Source organism: Triturus cristatus, chromosome 6 (assembly GCF_964204655.1).
Source record: "Triturus cristatus chromosome 6, aTriCri1.1, whole genome shotgun sequence".
NCBI classification, from domain to species: domain Eukaryota; kingdom Metazoa; phylum Chordata; class Amphibia; order Caudata; family Salamandridae; genus Triturus; species Triturus cristatus.
The window spans coordinates 770,927,508-770,946,408 of NC_140589.1; the positions used below are offsets into that span (position 1 = coordinate 770,927,508).

Genomic DNA, 18,901 nt, shown 5'->3' on the forward strand with positions numbered 1-18,901 from the left:
CAAGGTTCAAGACTTGCATCGGTCACCCATGTTTTTTATTTTTTTATAATACTTTTTATTAACATACATCGTTATATTGTATACAATGCAGAGGAAAGGAAACAAGATTTAGTACAATCTGGGAGGTCAGCAATGAACAATCATCTACACCAGAATGCCATGGTGAATCACTATGGGGTGGGGGAGTCATCCTGGTCAATATTAAGTGGAGGGTTGCAAATACATCCTCTATAGGAGTTCCAAAAGTCCCAGACCTTGGACCAATTTTTAGGGCAACCGCGGGCTGTCTATACTGTTTTTTCTCTAAACATACACCAGTCTAGGTCTTCTTCCCAAGCTTTTACTTTGGGTGCCTGTGTCGCTCCCTATAGTCTAGTGTGACCCATTGTGTGTGGTGTCTATTAAAGTATGTGGGCTCCCATATGTTTAGGAGGCATCTTCTTGCCTCTGGGAGTAGTGTGAGTACTTTGCTTAGTACTTTGTGGATCCTATGCCAATATAGGTGTATGTATTCGCACTCCCATACTATATGTAAGAATGTTCCCACCTGTCCACAGCCTCTTCTACAATCCCCTCCGTCCGCTCTTCCCATGCGGACCGGTGTGGGCCCAGTGATGTAAATCCTATGCAGAATTTTCAGTTGGATCAACCTAAGTCTGGCCGAAATCGCCAGCACTCTTGGCAAGGACACCGCCTCCTGCCAGCCCTCATCGTCTAATTCAATGCCATCCCCTACCCATTTCTCACGTAGCGCCCCCAGTGGGTCTGTCATGTTGTTGATTAATTTTTTTGTAGGTCAGTGAGATGGCTTTTTCGGTTAGATGCCCGTCTAACAGTCTGTCTTCTAGGGGAGAGGGTTCGGGAGGGGAGGAGCCCGCCAGGAATTGGGATTTTAGTGCGTGACGTATTTGTGAATATCTAAAACGTTCAGAGTCAGCCAACTCATGTTGCTGCTGTAAAGTAGTAGATGTCTATACTTAACCTTTTTTCCACATGTCTTTGATTTGCGAGATTCCGATAAGGTTCCATTTAGCAAACCCCTTTGATTTCCACAAGCTACCAAGTTGTTCGGAGTCCCATAATGGGGTTGCCAGAGTGAGTTGGTCACCCATGTTTAATAACTTTGTAGGACCTTTTGACATCATAACCAGTTACTATTGCAATTGAACTAGGATGTTTACAGTACGACGGTCCAATGTTGGAGACTTCAGGCGCTCTCACGAGAGGACCCGGATTTTAGTATCACAATAATAGATGAAATCAAGCACAACCTAAAGGAAAACAATAGGACTGCCTCTGATATTTTAATGGAAATGGAAGACAGTAAGGTGGTAATAATGGGACACTGGATTTGGGAAATGTACAGAAATGCAAAGGAAAAATGGCTGAAAGATTTGGAATGGTTGCTCCTCTTACCCCTGTAATGAGCAAAGAACTAAACAAAGGAAGGGTTAAATTGCTCAATTGCTGATATTATTGTGAATCTTAGAGCACAGGGACTCCATGGTCATTAAGTATATTGAGAGAGATGAGGCTGCTTGACCTCTGCCTGGTTGATCAAGCTGGAACTAAGAAGAGCCTGATCAATCTTTATTTGGCTAAAACCATAAAAGAACTCATAGATACAATCAGCAATTCATTGCATCGTAACAATTTGTTTTCCTGTTAAAAATTATATATCCCTACAGTATTTCAGTCATGAAAACACCCTCCTCAATATATGGAGAGACTGCTGGCTATTGGCACTGGCCTGGCTCAATTACTATGGCATCCTTATGCAGGTGTTAACACAAGGAATTCAAATAGATTTAATACTTCCTTCAGTCCAACCAGCCCGTCTCAACAATTAAAATCACAAAGTGATTTGTGCAAATGTAAGCAAAAGGTATAATAGGGATGCTCATGATCATCGCAAGCTCAACCGAGCAACCCATCTCTACAGTTAAAATCAAAAAGTGCCTTGCGCAGATGTAAATTACAAATATAATAAGGGTGCTCAAAAATACCACAAGTTCATTACCATTAAAATACTTATTTTCTCACTAGACACCTCAGTCTTACATCTGCTGATATAAAATCATAAATCATCATACAAATATTTTCAGTCTGTAAAAGATGTTGATAAAACAAGGCAGGCCAGCATCTTCTAATATTTATAGACCTTAACAGTCAACCATGCTCCTGATGACCAAGGAAGGGCTTTGCCATCTTGAGGGGGAAAAAATAAGGGCACACTGGGATAGTCAGATGCCACACATCACAGGAACTTCGTCACTAGAGAGGAGGGGACAGAGTAGACCGTTGCCTAATGATTGTGTTGTCCCCTCAGATCACTTTTCTGGGGGTAAGAAACGCACCCCTGGCACCCTGCCCCTCAGTTTATGTCTGAAGAAGCGAGTACAGAAGATGAACTGCTTGGCTGCTTTTTGTTTGCACAAAGAGAGGCTGCACCGTTGTGAAGGCTGCACCGGCTGCACTTTTGGGCTAGCGAGACTCGGACTGTGCCTGTGACTCCCGACATAGTTAAAAGTCACATTTCTGCCTTCACCAACAGCAGTTACTCCGAGGACCAGTCTGATCTCTGGGAACCAGCTCCAGGACAACAAGAGCTGAAAGAGCCCAAACGGACAAGTTGGTAGCCACAGCATATGTTTTGCCGCTACTAATCGCCGGGCACCACAAAGAGACAATCAAAGATAGCCAAAACCTACATCTGAGTCTGCCGGACCAGGGAGTGCTGTCAAACTCCCGATTAGTTGCACCCAAGGGACACCCGCCCCCACAGAGATTGCCTCCAACCGCAGTGCTGCAAGACCAGTAGCGCAGCATCTGCTGTCTGACCACTGTAACGTAGAGGACTGAGAGGGACCTTGATCTCTGTGGCCAAAGTCACCCAACATCACCTGTGATCCCGGTAACCGCCACTGAGACACCCCAGTCGACCGCACCACAACCAGAGCATCTTTTTGAGCATCTTTGCCTGCATTCCGCAGCATCAGGACCATTCCATTGACTTCTATGGCGGTTGTGCTGTAGAGTTTGTAACTTGCTCTAAAAACACTTTGGTGGCCAGCTAACTGTTCAAAGTATACATACAGCCCCCTATACCTCATCCCTGTCTGATTTAGTCACCCAATTAGGGCCGAAGTACCCGCACTAACTTTTCCAAACTTTTGCAATGTTTACAAACTTTTTGTTGAACAATGCTTGTTTACAGTTGCATTTAAAAGTGACAAAAGCTTAAAAAATCTGTATCTCCATAACCTTCTGGTGGATTTTGATGAATAAGGCCTCTAAAAGTATGCTCTATTTTTATAAATTTTATTGGTGTGTGAATTTCTAATTTTGTTGTTTGGTGCTGTTCAATGCTTCACACAAAGTTATTTTGCCACGCCTTACAGCTTTCAGTCACAACTACCCAGCGTTGAGCTAAAGTTAAGTAGACGATACTGACTGGACCCAAAATGGTATCTGTGAGTGTACTCCACGATAAGATCCCACAGCAATATCATATAGTACACCCAGATCCTGAGAGTAATTAAGGCCTTCAATGTCTAAAAGTAACATCTATTTTTTCGAATATTTCAAATTTGTGCCATTTTGTTCAGGGGCTGAACAATTTCCAGGATAACTGCCCTGTTTTAAGGTATCTATATGAGAAGTAAAACAAGTCCACGTTTTTAGTACTGACAAGGAGCCTTCTTTTGGTTTCCCTCATATTTCCCAAATTTAGAAGCTAGACAAAAATTCAGAAATTGAGCCTCAAAGTCATGCTTATGTTTATGCAGGTGTAAAATAACGGTTAGGTTAGAGGTAAAGAAAAAAGTTACTTCAATAATAGTCACAGCACCAAATAGTATGCAAAACTCTCTTCCAGACAGAAAACAAGTACAATAAAATTATAGATAAAGGAATACTTTATTTAAATTATTAAAACTGTGTGATTACGCAAAACAGTGTTTCTAAAAGTGCCTGAATTTGCCAAATAGCAATATAAACTATAGCCTTATAGCCCGCCGTAGTGAGCTATACCGGCTATTAAAGTCCCGCTCCTGCGTTAAAGGCCTGAGCCGAAGGCTTTGTGGTTTTCTCAAGCATATAAGGCCATATGAAAGGTTATTAATTATAACCATTCAATGGAGACAGTTAAAAGCCAACATATATTATCCATATTTCTGAATGTACTCTCACTGCAAGAGTACCCCACCATGGCTACATTTATGTTGCATGTTTGTTTTCTCTCCCTTTGATAGATTTTGCATCTCTGAATCTTATATAGGAAAGGAGGGTCCAGGGACAAGTGGTATCTATCTCATTGCTCTTCATAAGCGCCTCCTTGGTGTGCTGCATGGATAACACTGGACTTGATGTGGAATACCATACCAGAGTCCTAGGGCCTGACAGAGTTTGGCCTACAAGGTACAACATCACCAATGTGACAGAGTACCCTGTTTGACAAACTCTCGATTTACCTGTGCTATTTAGAGTCGGGCGGACAGTCCGCTTTTTGTCGATGGTGCTCCTGTTGTCTCAAATGATAGAAAGCTTGGACGACCTGACGGAGTGCTGGCCATAGGGGTAGGGGTATCATACCATCTGCCCTCTTTAGGGAAAATGTTTTGATGTTCTTTTTTCTCTTCGTCATTGCCATTGAAAACCTGGCGGTTACGAGCAAAAAAACTAAACATAATTAACACCATACCCATAGAACAAATCGCAGTGGGTGTGGGGGTATTTCTTTTTTCTTTTTTTAAAACAAACTCCCACTGTGGGAGTTTTATATTGAAAACCAAATTGTTTGGCGGACGGCCGTCAAAACTAATGACAGCCATCCAACAAACTTTGGCATCTTCAGAGGAACCGCCATAATGGTACAATACCGCTGGGCAAGTGGTAATCCCTAAATATGGCAGTTGTCTGTTCCTCAGGGCGGCTGACGTAATGTCCTACAACACCCTGACTGAGTAAAGACCATCATATAAGAAGTCGGGCCCATTGTGCCAAAGATGGTGCCTTGCAACTAGAAACATTAGTACATTTTATGGAACTACTTCAAATCAATATATATATATTTTGATCTATACATTGGTGGCACAGGATGCAAAAACTGAAAACTGAAACTTTGTTTTTATCCTTTACAGGCTGCTGCACGCCACGAGTCCCTGACAACTCTGAACCTTGCGAAAAAAGCCAAGTGGCGGAAAGAGGCACAGGAGAAACAAGAGGCGGAAGAAAATGAGGAGTCTAAGCTGGAATAATTTAGTGTTAAAAAAATATACCTTGATCACGAAATCACACACACAAAAAACCATAACTCATAAAAGTGGGTGAACAAGACTGCACTCAAGCGAGGATGAACTATTGGAACTCTAGAAAGGAATTAGAACACTGATCCAGATGTTCAAATATATGTGGTGCCTATGTGATTGTTTTTCTATTGATATAGTGTTATTTTTCGCTGTGAAAAAGCTTCTTTAGCCAGGCTGAAAGACACATCAGGTATAGAGCAGTATATCACATGCACAAGATGACCACCAAGAAAAAGGTCTAGTAAACTGATGGCCACCAAGAAAAAAGTCTAGTAAACTGATGACCACCAAGAAAAAAAAAAGGTCTAGTAGACTGATTAAGTGACAAGAAAGAAGCAACCTATTTACAAATTGGAATACGTGCCTAATGTTAATAAATATCACAGCATGTAAATTAAATTGGAACTGGTGAGCTTCGAAAAGCACAATTTCTGCATACATATTTAGAGCATATTTACAAATAGTTTGGAGAAACTGTGCATTTTTTATAACCTTCCGGTGCAAACACAAAGCAATACCATAGAGTAGTGATTCTGAAAGTTTTGACCTCAGTGGACCCATACTTGATTATTTTAATCTGGGGACCCCCAATGAATCATTATTGGAATATGGGGACCCTGGCCTCAGAATCTTTGATGATTTGAACCGTAAATCTATACACAAAAGTATTGAAACAAGCATTCAACAAACAAATACACAAATTCTGAAATATTTAATTTAATTTACAAACCATTATAAAAAAAAAATCTACATTTTTATTTGAATGGAAAAGTTGGAGCTTTTCTGCATTTAACTGAGACAGCCCAGAGCCCATATTATGTTTGAAGCACTTAAACTGGTCCCATAAATCAATATGAGGATATAAACATAATTTTAGCCTTACATTTCGAATCCCTTCACATTTACAGAAAGTTAGAAAATTTTCAGTTTTACAGTTTGCTTTTTTATTGAAATAAATCTCATTAATATCTGAATATTAATATTAATAAATTTTCTAAGCAGTCACAGATCCCTGGAAAAGCATCGCGGCCCCCCCAACAGTCCTCAGACCACAGGTTAAGAATTAATCTCATTGAGTATGAAAGTAGTTCATAAAGAGGGGTCTAAAATTGGAACCAGATGAGAGATACAGCTCTTTACTGCTGCAGTTTACACATACTTATACTAGTTAGGTCAATGCAACAGCAGGAGAATTCAAGAAAAGACACAATTGGCCCTTAAGTTTTTCAAAACACTATAGTCTTCCTGATTTTGGCCAATCAAAAAGTAGACTCTGAAACGTATTGTTAGCAGTTTAAGAGGTGTCTAATAAACAGAGCCTCACAATATGAAAATCAGCGCTGAGTGACAACCAAGAGTCCTAATATATCAACATTTTGGTAATACCCCGGAGGGAGATAATGACAGAGAAAGAAGGAAAACTGTATTTGACCAATACTTTTCAGCATATTAGACTGTAAACATTTGTTGGGATTCTCGCTCCTAGGCAGGGGAGTTACCATGCTTGAATGTCTTTCACTACTATATTCAAGCCTTCTTTTAAAAGAAAGAATATCGTTTTTTGTAAAGAGCAGAGAAAATGTAAGATAACGCTGGATGGTAACTTGTTTGATCATTTTGAGGTTTTACTGCATTGTCGACTCATAAACGGGGCAAAGGATTCATTTTGTGAAGAAAAAACTATTTTTGAAAAAATATGTTTTGGAGACATGTTGCATGCATACGAAATCATTTCATAGAGTCAACTACAAGTTCAGGTATTTGATGTGTTTTGTATTCTATACGCAAGGATTTTCTAGCAACTTATGTTACTTTTTACTTATGTCTGTATATTCTGTTGTTTTACCCATTTATATTGGTATATTAAATTTAGTTTTAATGAGGAAGTACCTGGATTCCATCAATTAATTGTTCACATAAATTAACATTTTATAATATGAATGTTAAAGTAACGTTATAGTTAGGTGAAATGTTCAGTCACAAGGTAACTATAACTTGCACTTCCACCATGCACATTTTTCTCTTTAAAAATGTCACTGCAAATGTTGCAGTGATATTGTCAATGATGTCATAGAAGATGTCATGAGTGATGTAATATGTGGGGAAACTAGCATGGCGAGGGTGCAAGTTTTAGCTACTTGAAATAACCATAACTATAACTGGTGAATTTCTGTGGTTGTTAGGGATTAAAACATTACAATCCAATCCAATCCAATCCAAAAATTCTTTATTTCGGCCATTGTAGGCCATAAAAGATACAGCAGTGTAACCATTAACATTATATACAAATAAGTATGATCTCACATAAAAACAATCCATAGGATTGCAGATTACAGATAAAAATAATATCCATATTTATACAATCCCCAGTTTGCATTAACTAAACATTAGTTTTCAGCAGTAAAACCATTAACATTATATACAAATGTGTATAAACTCCCATTAAAACGGTCCGTAGGATTGCAAGTTACAAATCAAGAGTAGCGTCAATATTAATGCAATTCCCTAGTTTACGTTAACTAGACATTAGTTTTCGTCTTCTCATCCACATGGCTGTCAAAAACTTGCTTACTGCAAACACAACAGAATTCAAGGTACTGGTCTTTAAAATTCTAAATGATTGTATGCAGTTTCTGAAGCCTAGGTTTCTACATAGAGGGATTAGCCAGTACTTCGTATGCTTACTATAGGCAGGACAGAAGAAAAGCACATGCATTTCATCTTCCGTACTGCAATTACAGCCTGGACAGATCGTGTCTGTTGCAGTTGACCATTTGCTAGTAAAAACTTTAAGAGGGAGAGTACCATATCTCCATTGAATAAAAAGTTTTCTTGCTAGAATTGGAAAAACAATATCCATAAAATCCTCAAATTTATAGGAACTTTGAAAAGCCAAAAGAGATACAGTGAGAGTACCACCGTTAGGAGTGCATAGCGCCGAATTCAGGCTCTTCTCCTTAAAGAGGCCTGCCAAGGTCCTGCGGGATAACTCTAAACATCCCCTCTCTGGGTCACTCCACATGTCACGCAAACCCAGACGTAGGAATTCTCGTTTAACAAAAGCCAACCAAGGTATTTTATCTGGATTACAACGGCTCAATACCTCCTTCAGCTCCTGTCTATTGCATGACAGTTCCGCAGTCGTCCATAGCCTGTGCCAGAAACTGAGTGGTTTCAATGCTAATTCATCTCCCTTGGGTAGGAGACCCAGATCTAGTCTTAGCGGAAAGAGTGGAGTACTTTGTGGGAGTGACAATAGCCGTCTAACATAATTGGATTCCAATTTAGAGAATTCGGGACAGGCAGAGTAACCCCACAACTCTCCACCATATAGTGCTGCAGCCCTGGCTTGGGTCTTATAAATCTCCAGAGCTGGATTTACTGGCTTAAATGTTGATGAATTTGAAACCTTCAGGATAACACCCACCAGTTGGGACAACTTTAAGCGGGATTTTGCTTGTTGTGGACCCCAAGAAAGGTTTTCATGTAGTGTTACCCCGAGATACTGAAACGTGTTAACCCTTTCCAGCCTTACAGGCCCCAGGGTCGGGTTTAAGCGTTTGGGAGCCGTAGGATTAAATATCATGAACTTGGTTTTGTCAGCGTTTATCTCGAGACCCCTAGAGCTGCAAAACTCCCCAAACCCATCCAATATCCGCTGTATCCCCATAGGGGATTTGGACAGCAGGAGGGTGTCATCAGCAAACATGATTGCCGGTACCCGCCTGCCCGCCAACCTTGGTGCGTCATTATTGGGGACACTATCAAGATGCGAAAATACACCATTGACATAGAGGCAAAACAGGTTTGGTGCTTAGACACAACCCTGTCCCACCCCTCTGCCAATCGAGAACCTAGATGACAATGTCCCATTCCTTCCGCATCTGACCTGAGCAAAGTTCCCATCATGGAGCCTTATTAATGTATGCAAGATTTGTGATGGAACACCCAACTCCTGAAGAACCAGCCACAGTTTCTTCCTTGGGACTAAATCGAACGCAGCCCTGAGGTCCACAAAAACCATGTAGAGGCTGCCACCCTCTATCTTTGCCGTTTTCCAGTAAAGGAGAATAAGGCGAAAGACTTGGTCCATGGTAGATGTGTTCCTCCTGAACCCCGCTTGCAATGGACTTAAAACCTTGTTATCCTCCATCCAATCCAAAAGATGGTCCAATACCAGGCGTGCAAAAAGTTTTTGAGGGACATCAATCAGACTTATTGGCCTGTAGTTGGCTGGGAGCAGGGGAGAACCCTTTTTAAAAATTGGGACTATCTCCGCTCCCAGCCATGTACAGGGAATCTCCATACCCCTAGAAATTGCACCAAAGAGAATAAGTAAATAAGGAGCCCAGATCTCGGGTTCATGCTTAAATAAATATCCAGGCAGTCTATCTAAACCTGGGGCCTTGCCCCTCGCAGGTCTCCCTATCGCTTTGTGCACTTCACCCAGCGTAAACTGTAAAGGTTCATGTTGTGCATTTAAGTCTTTTATATCAATGGGAGTTTGTGAGCAAGGTTCTTCGCAATAGAGAGCCTTGAAGTGGGACTCCCAGATCGAGGCATCAATGTTTGGATCTACTGCAGCTTTAGGGTCCCCTGACCCTGTATTTAGTATGGACTAGAAGCTGCGTGCATCTCTTAATTCCAGAGCCCGTGTTAGATTTTGCCACCTGTCCCAGTCCCACTCTCTCTTTGCATGTGCCATCACCTCTTTGTAGCGCCGTCTAAGATGATGTATTTTATTTTTCCTGATATCAGATTGCAAGAATCAACTCAGTCTTGGCTTTTCTACATGCAGAGTTATACCAGGCTGATATGGGAGACTTATTCTTCCTTTTAGGTGCCAGGGGATTAAAAACATCTCCTAGCCCAGTAACTAAATCTGCATGAATAGAACCCAATTTCTCATTATATCCTGTAGACTTGGGTTGGCTAATCAGGCTATCTCCCTCTATGAGTCGTGGGTAGACCAAGTCATACATTTTTGCTAGTTTTTGTGGTGAATCTACTATTTTGCCCCATTTTACCCTTCGCCTGTTATTAGATAAAACTAACGTTCCTTCCCCCAAATCTTCCATTTCTGGAATATGAGTTGTATTCGGGCCAGGGAACACCATATCCAGGCAAAGAGCATTGTGGTCACTGTCGGCCCTTGGAATAACTCTAAAATCAAGAACCTTGGACCACATGCTCGCCTCCACTAGGATGTAGTCTATCCATGATTCCTGCCCTTTCCCATTAAAGGTACACACTGAAGGGCTATCAGACTGGGTACGCCCATTACAGGCCCTTAGGGAATTATTTAGTGTGAACGACATAATCTGAACCGCTAGAGGAGACCACAATTTGAAGCATGGTGATTGACATGGTGGAATCCCCCAGTGGTCGTCCTCGGCCATAAGGGCACCCTCACTCATTCCCGATAACGGCTCAAACTGGCAATTGACGTGTCCTGCCACCAGAAGGCAACAATTGCCAGGAAGTGAGCTAATAAAGTGTAACAATTCAGTTATAGTCGGTGAGTCCATGTTCAAGCCGACCGAGCGAGAATACACATTCACAATGGCCATTTTATAACCATTAGGCCAATTAAGAATTATACACTGAAGGTCTGGAGAGTGCGTGGACTTGATCTCTGCTGTGCAGCCCAAATGGGTGGCTACCCAAATTGCAAGACCACCTGACGGTCGCCCTCTGCCAGCCCACCTAGCAGGGATGTAAAAAGTTGCAAAACCCTCTCTGGGATGTTCCTCCCTGGCCCAAGTCTCCTGAAAGAGACAAATGTCCTTGTGGTCCACCAAAAATCCCCACTCTGTGCAATTTAACTTATTTAACAAGCCCGCGACATTCCAGGACCATATAGTCATTTTCTTTATCTTTGGAAGAGGCGGGCTACCCAGGTCAGCACCTTCCACAGAATTCAGCTGGAAAGACAGTATTTCATGGGGTAATGCTAAGCTATCTAGATCCTCGGTACCTGTCTCCAGTGTAAGTTCCCCTATTAGTATATGTGAGTCTATCTGGGGGCTTGGGGGATCCTGTTTGAGCATCTGTGCCACTCCACCTAGGCTGTCTCTGTGACCCTGTTGAGTTCTTGTTCCAGAATGTGTCTTGCTACATTGCAGTCAATCTATTGCATCCAAAGCACTAAGCCTATTCTGTAGGGTTGGGTATGCGTGGACAGATGGCTGACCATGCATGCTCTTCTCTGCCCTAGGCCCACGACGATATGGCACTGAAGTCCACCCAACATTTCGTTCGTGCAAATTACCTGGGGGGTAAAAGAAAGATAGGGGATATGACCTAATAGTTGACCCAGTGCTATTTTGGTTCCAATTGCAAATATACTCAACGGTGCAAGGATCCCTGAACTTTACCAAAACGCAGTCACCTGCGATTGTTTTGGGAGATGGACCCACCCAGGGAATCCTTCGCACCATCAGTATTTCACTAGTAATATGTGGGGGTAGTGGTCTATTGAGGTTTAACCAATGTGTCACCTTATTTCTTAACGACCTGTACGGTTCCTTGTCCGATTTACTTAGAACGGGGATGCCAGTTAAAACCACCACATACGGACTGGTTTCCGGTGGTAAATCAAGTCTACAGACCTCCCTAGTATTTGCAGCAAGCGGAGTTTGGCCATTCTCATTTGGTATTCCTATGTCAAGCGGTGTATGCTTGGTCAAATTAGCAAGAGGGGTTTCACAGGACTCCTGGGTTCTCGGTAGAAGTATGTTATTATGATGAGCAGTGGCATCCACGGCGATAAAAGGGGATTTATGTACTGGCGCCCCATCAGATCTAGAGGTGATTGCAGTACTTCCCTGCTCAAGCGCATTAGAATTGGTTTTAAACAAGGAGCCTCGTATATCTTGGTCCATTTGCGTGAGCCTTTTTTCAATACAGCCCATTCTTTCCTCAATCGGTCCAAGCCAAACCCTGAATAAGTCACCCATTTTTTCCATGATAAAATCTAGAGTCACAGTGGTGGTTGGCACGGGGCAAGACACCGCCCGGGGCTATGGCCAGTAACCGGATCATTCAGGGAGCACAGTCCCTGCAAGGCCTGATGGTCCTGAACACAACCCCCCTTATCCACAATTATTATATCCTTATCAGCATGGGCTCTAACACGTTTCGATTTTTTCCCGCCAGCCACAGTTGTTACAGCACGCTTTCCTTTAGAATTGTTCCCCTTAGTATTATTCTGGGTTTATTTTGTAGGGGACTTCGATAAAGGAACCACCACTTTAACAGTTTCTACAGTCGGGGGAACCTCAGATACTGAGGGGGGGCCAGTAATGGGGAATGAATCTGTTCAAGAGTTAGGGGCGGAGTGTGCACGATAGCTGGGACTAGTAGTGAACCCTGGGAGCCAGCAAGATCCGGGGTGCATACGTTGGCGATATGTCCCAGTGACGAACGTTTAGCCAAAGCAAGGTCTTGGGATACACGTCGCTCCATCAGGATTATCCCCTGGTCTATCACAGAGTTAGCCCTGGTGATGAAATGATCCAGGGTACCTGTGAGCTGACTCCTGGGGATAATAGTTTTGTTTCTCAGCTCCCGCACTGCCATTCCTATGAGTACAATGCACTTATATAGCAATAAAAACGGTAGTAGAATTACTATGTACAATAGGCCAAAATTCACAAGATAATAGACAAAAGGGCACAAATAGGAGAACCACAACCAAAGAGAAATAGCCCGGTCCGGTCTCTACCGGTCTCGAACGGGCTAAAACGGGCCCGCCCTTGGCCCGGGCCTTGCCTGGTGCGCGCCCGCGCGCGTCCCGCGAAGCGGGAAAAAGATTGGTATAAGACCTGTTGCCAGTAGGCGGAGTCACAGGGAAGAGGACACAGCTGTGAATGAAACCGGGCTGCTGGTCCTCGCAATCCCGTCCAGTCCAAGGCTCGATAAACACCAAAGTACACCCTCCGCTACGAACGGCTCCCACGAAGCGGGGGCCGTGAGCAGTAATATGCAGCAGGCAAGCTCAGGGCGGAGTCACAGGGAAGAGGACACAGCTGTGAATGAAACCGGGCTGTTGGTCCTCGCAGTCCCGTCCAGTCCAAGGCTCGATAAACACCAAAGTACACCCTCTGCTACGAACGGCTCCCGCGAGGCGGGGGCCGTGAGCAGTAATATGCAGCAGGCAAGCTCAGGGCGGAGTCACAGGGAAGAGGACACAGCTGTGATTGAAACCGGGCTGCTGGTCCTCGCAGTCCCGTCCAGTCCAAGGCTCGATAAACACCAAAGTACACCCTCCGCTACGAACGGCACCCGCGAAGCGGGGGCTGTGAGCAGTAATATGCAGCAGGCAAGCTCAGGGCGGAGTCACAGGGAAGAGGACACAGCTGTGAATGAAACCGGGCTGCTGGTCCTTGCAGTCCCGTCCAGTCCAAGGCTCGATAAACACCAAAGTACACCCTCCGCTACGAACGGCACCCCATTACACTGTTGCGGACATTTCACCTAACTATAACATTACTGTAACCTTTAGTTATTTAAGTGAATTTCTAGTTTTTGAAAAAAATGTAAAGTAATATTTAAATACCATGCTTAAATCCAACCAACTACCACACACGGCCTTCGGCCATGCATGGCAGGGGGTTGGCTGCAGGGCCTGCCCTGCAGCAGGACCCCAAATGCAGCCAAACCCATGCTGCACACGGCCTTCAGCCATGCGCGGTGGGGGGTTTGCCACAGGGCCTCTCTGTCCCACACCAATGAGGCACGGAAACAGATCAGAATATTGCTCCCACCCACAGGGAGCAGCATTAGTAGCTGCTCCCTGTTGAAGGAAGCAATGCCAGTGGGAAGCTGGGTGGGGCCGCAGAGACTTGAGGCTCCTCCCACAGCCCCCAACAAAATGTATGGTGGGTGCCCTACGCTGGCACCAACCTTTAATAATATGGGCCTGGGGATGGGATCCCTGGGGCCAATAACAGCTTGAGGAGGGGGCCATGCAGTTCAAACTCATTTTAACATAGGTCCTGGGGGTTGAGGTCCACCGGGCCTAAAGAGGCTCAGGGAGGAAGGGCCCTAGCACCCTCCTTTATTTTTAGTAATGGCCTTGGGGAATAGGGACACCAGGGCCTAACAAGGCTTGGATAGGGGGGCCATGCAGCCCACCCTTTCCCTTTATATAAAAATTAAGGCCATGGAGGATGGGGTCGCTGAGTCTTTATAAGGTTTGTGGAGGGGGGCTGCATGAGAAACCCTTTCCATAAAATACTACGTTCTGGGGGATGGGGTCCACAGGGCATAATGAGGCTCAGGGAGGGGGGTGCATGGCCCACTGCCCTTTAAAATATATATAGTCCTGGGGGATGGGGTCCCCGAGGCCATAATAGCTTCAGGGAGGGGAGCCATGTGGACCCCTCCTCTTTAAAAAAACAACAGCCATGAGGGATGGGGTCCCCAGGGCTAGGCCCTCTAGCAAACCCCGCCACACACGGGCAAAGGCTATGTGCAGTGTTGGGTTGGCTGCCTTTGGGGGAGTCGGCCACAGGGTCTGGCAACAGGCCAGGTCTTTGACCGTGCACAGCGTGGGGTTGGCTGCATACTGGGGGGTTGGGCACAGGCCCTGCAGCCAACCCCCTGCCGCACACAAACAAAGGCTAGCCATGCGCGCTGGGGGTTGGATATATGTATGGTAATTAAATATTATTTTACGAGAAAAAAAACCTAAGAAATTCACTGAAAAAAACAAAGGTTAAAGTAACGTTATAGTTAGGTAAAATGTTCATAAACAATGTAATGTTTTAAACTCTAAAAGCCACAGACATTTACTAGTTATATTTATCTCAAGTAACTATAACTCATGATCTACGGTAACTATAGCTCACACCCTTGTCAAGAACTGCTAATTACCCTACATATTACATCACTCATGACATTGTCTATGACATCATTGATAATATCACTGCAACATTTGCAGTGAAATTATTAATGAGAAAACTGTGCATGGCAGGGCGCGAGCTACAGTTACTTTAGAGCACAAGCTATAGTTACTTGAGATAACTATAACTGGTGGATTTCTGTGTTTTTCAGAGTTTAAAACATTATGGGCCTGATTACTATGTCGGTCAGAAAGGCTCCAAATGGCATTCGGATTTTCCTAAACCGTGTCGGAACCTATGTTTCCGGTTCCGACCGGCATTCGGAAACTCTGAGTCATTCAGAGCCGATTCGTACACCTCAATGGACAGCATTTCCAAACAACCGATTATGATGTCGGATTCCGACAGCCCTTTCCAACTTGGTCTGTCCAACACGAAAAGGCAGTCGGAAACCAACTTTGGTGGCCCCTAGCAGGCTGCCCTTCATCCAGAGGTTTCTGTTTGGGGGCCATGGGGGAGGGGTGGGTGTGTGTGTGTATATATATATATATATTCACTGAAAAAACCATAGGTTTCAGGGGCGTTATAGTTAGGAATTGGCATTTAAAAAACCTTAGAAATTCACTGAAAAAACTAAAGGTTTCAGGGGCGTTATAGTTAGCTGGACATTTCCCTCGTACAAAACCCTAGAAATTCCCCTGTTATAGTTAGTTCAGCTAACTATAACTCGCGCCCCCGCAATGCACTGCTGATGACGTCACATATTACATCACTCATGACATGGTCAGTGACATCACTGATGACATCACTGATGACATCTCAAATGACATCACTGATGACATCATCCAGTAAGTATGTGTTTCTGTACAGTTTTAATATGTTTAATATATATAGGGAAAGGTCTGTTGAAGAATGAGTGGGTGTACAAGTGTGTGAATGGATGATTTTGTAGGTGCGTAACTGACTCTTTAAGTGAGTCATTAAATGTATCTTACTGCAGACTAGTGACTAAACTGTGAATTTCTGTATGTGTCTGTGTGTGGGTGTATAAGTGGCTGCATGGTTTTGTGAATAGCTATATGAGTGTCTATATGGGTTATTGATTGGTTGTCTGAGTATCTGTATGGGTGCCTGAGTGTTTGTGTGGGTAGGGTGTGTGTGACTCTAAGCATAGATGTGTGAGTGGGTGATTCTATGGGTGCATGGTTTTAAGAGTGCATCTGTGATGGACTGTATGGTTGGGTGAGTGTATGTATGGGTGTGTTAGGGATTAAATGTATATCTCAGTGGTACATGTGTGACTAACTACATATGTGAAAGGCAGTATATATGTGTGTAAGAGTATATAAGTGGGTATATGTGAGAGTGTGTGATTGTGAGAGTGGCTGTATGGATGAGTGTGTGCTTGTATCAATGATTCTATTAGAGCGTAAGAATGTGGTACTATTTTTATGAGTAAGTGAACTTGAGTGTGTTTAACTGTATAGGTGAGTAAATTTGACTGTGTTTAATTACTTGCACGACTGACTAGGTGTGTCAGTACCTCAATGCATGATTGGCGGTGTGTGAGTGTCTATATAGGTGTATAAGTGCATATGATAGTCTTGTACAGAGTGACTGTAAGTATGAGTGACTGTACAGGTGAGTGAGTGGAGGTGTATGTAGACCTAAGAGTTAATGAGTGGGTATGTAGTTATTGGTATTGGAGTATCTATGATTTTCAAGATGGCCGTCTGAAATTTTGAGTCGGTGTATCAAAGGTTATAGTAGGGTGTGAGAAGATGCACTAATTTATCACATGGATGATGTCATCAGTGATGCCATGAGTGATGTCATTTGAGATGTCATCAGTGATGTCACTGACCATGTCATGAGTGATGTAATATGTGATGTCATCAGCAGTGCATTGAGGAGGCGCGAGTTATAGTTAGCTGAACTAACTATAACAGGAGAATTTCTAGGGTTTTGTACGAGGGAAATGTCCAGCTAACTATAACGCCCCTGAAACCTTTGGTTTTTTCAGTGAATTTCTAAGGTTTTTTAAATGCCAATTCCTAACTATAACGCCCCTGAAACCTATGGTTTTTTCAGTGAATTTCAAAGGTTTTTTAAATGCTAATTCCTATCTATAACTTATCTCTGAAGATATCATGAAAAGCATTCTTTTTTAAAAGTAGGGTGCACATTAGTTTTGTGGAAAAGCATCTTTGTGATTGGTTAAGAAAAAGCAGTTTCAACGTGGAGTACATATCAAAGGATAATATTTGCTCAGATCAACCACACCTGCTACTTGCATTTGAAAGGCACTGTTCGAACTTAAAACAATCGTCAACTTTTAACCTGCACGTGTCGTTAAATAGTCAGGAAAATGTTACAAAAAAATATCGTTAAGTTTTAAAAAATTGATGAACTTTTAACCTGCACGTGTTGTAGAATGTTCTAGAAAGTGTGTTGATAGAATACGTTGCACTTCTGACTTCTATGTGTTGTTGAATATTTAAAAAACTGTTCATATGGAAAATTAAAAAGAAACCAATAGAGAAGTTTTGAAACCTAAAAGAATCAAGGAACTATTCTAATTTATTCTTTACATGTATTTATGTGGGCAGCAACAAAATATAGACACAACAGCACTAGGAAGAGGAAGAAGAAGGGAGTGGGGGGAGGGGGGAGATGGGCAGAATGGCACACATGCACAATTAAGTACAACACACATATAGACTAACAATGGCCAAAATGAAACACACCAACAAGCAGCACAAGTCACACAACCCGCCAACATCACACCACTGAACGAGCATAGAAGTGAAAACCACGCTGCATTCATACAGGATGTGTACAAAGGCCAGTCGTTGGTGTTGTGGGATGTCTGCGACCGTGGTCATCATGGATGAGATGCCCAGCATGTGGCACATTGTCGAGTTCACTGTGTGTTATGTTGCCAAACGGCTGCACCTCCCTCCCACGAGCCCCCACACTTTTGTACGGTGCGCTGTTGTATCTCGTGCACTCGTACAGCACACCATTTTAATGCTATTTGCGCATGTCCTGCTACATTCCAACTACAACATCACAGTGCCGTTTGGAGGTGGTGCATGCCAGTTTACAACATCAACTGCTGCGGCTCTTGTAGCAGGCCACACCAGAACACAGAGACACACTTACCGCGCTTCCTGTACACGGACATGTCCGAGACAACCCGTTCCCCTTGCCGGATAGGCACACCCCTGCACTGACCTGTGAACCCCAGACCAGCACACGCCAGTTGTGCATGCAGGAGGATGCGTGCGTAGCTACACATCCAGGCTCACTGCCAATGCTGAGGTGACAGCACACTGTGATGTTGCAGGGCTCGTGCCTATCATGCTAAGACAATCACCACAGGGACACACTTACTAAGATGTGGGTTTGGGGGGCATTGGCGGTCCTGGAGTTTTTGAGATGAGTCTTCTGGCCCTCATGGGTATCCCTGTATAATGCTCATTGACTCTATGGTACCTGTGGGTGTTCTGGTGTGGCTCTTGGCTGTGTTCCCTTTCATGGTGCAGGTAGTTGTCCTGCTTAACACCAGCAGAAAGCAGGTGTAAAATCCCTGGTGCTAACGTGTCTTATCGCCGGAATTTGTTTCGCATTGCAATTGGTGTGAAAGTTGTGATGTAATTTTTTCGTGTGCAGAACAATATACGAACTGAGCAGTGTATCTCATCAAGATCCAGCACCTGACGCACTATTCCCAATCAATAT

General features: G+C 43.5%; 1 protein-coding gene across 1 annotated transcript in view; it reads left to right on the forward strand.

The window, feature by feature from the left end:
* FAM162B (family with sequence similarity 162 member B) overlaps positions 1–7,189 on the forward strand; it is a 114,332-nt gene extending 107,143 nt beyond the window's left edge. Inside the window, exon 4 of the mRNA XM_085611307.1 lies at positions 5,142–7,189. Coding sequence (XP_085467433.1) covers positions 5,142–5,258 — 117 coding nt within the window. The 3' untranslated portion in view covers positions 5,259–7,189. The remainder of the gene's footprint in view (positions 1–5,141) is intronic.
* Positions 7,190–18,901: the final 11,712 nt, after the last annotated feature.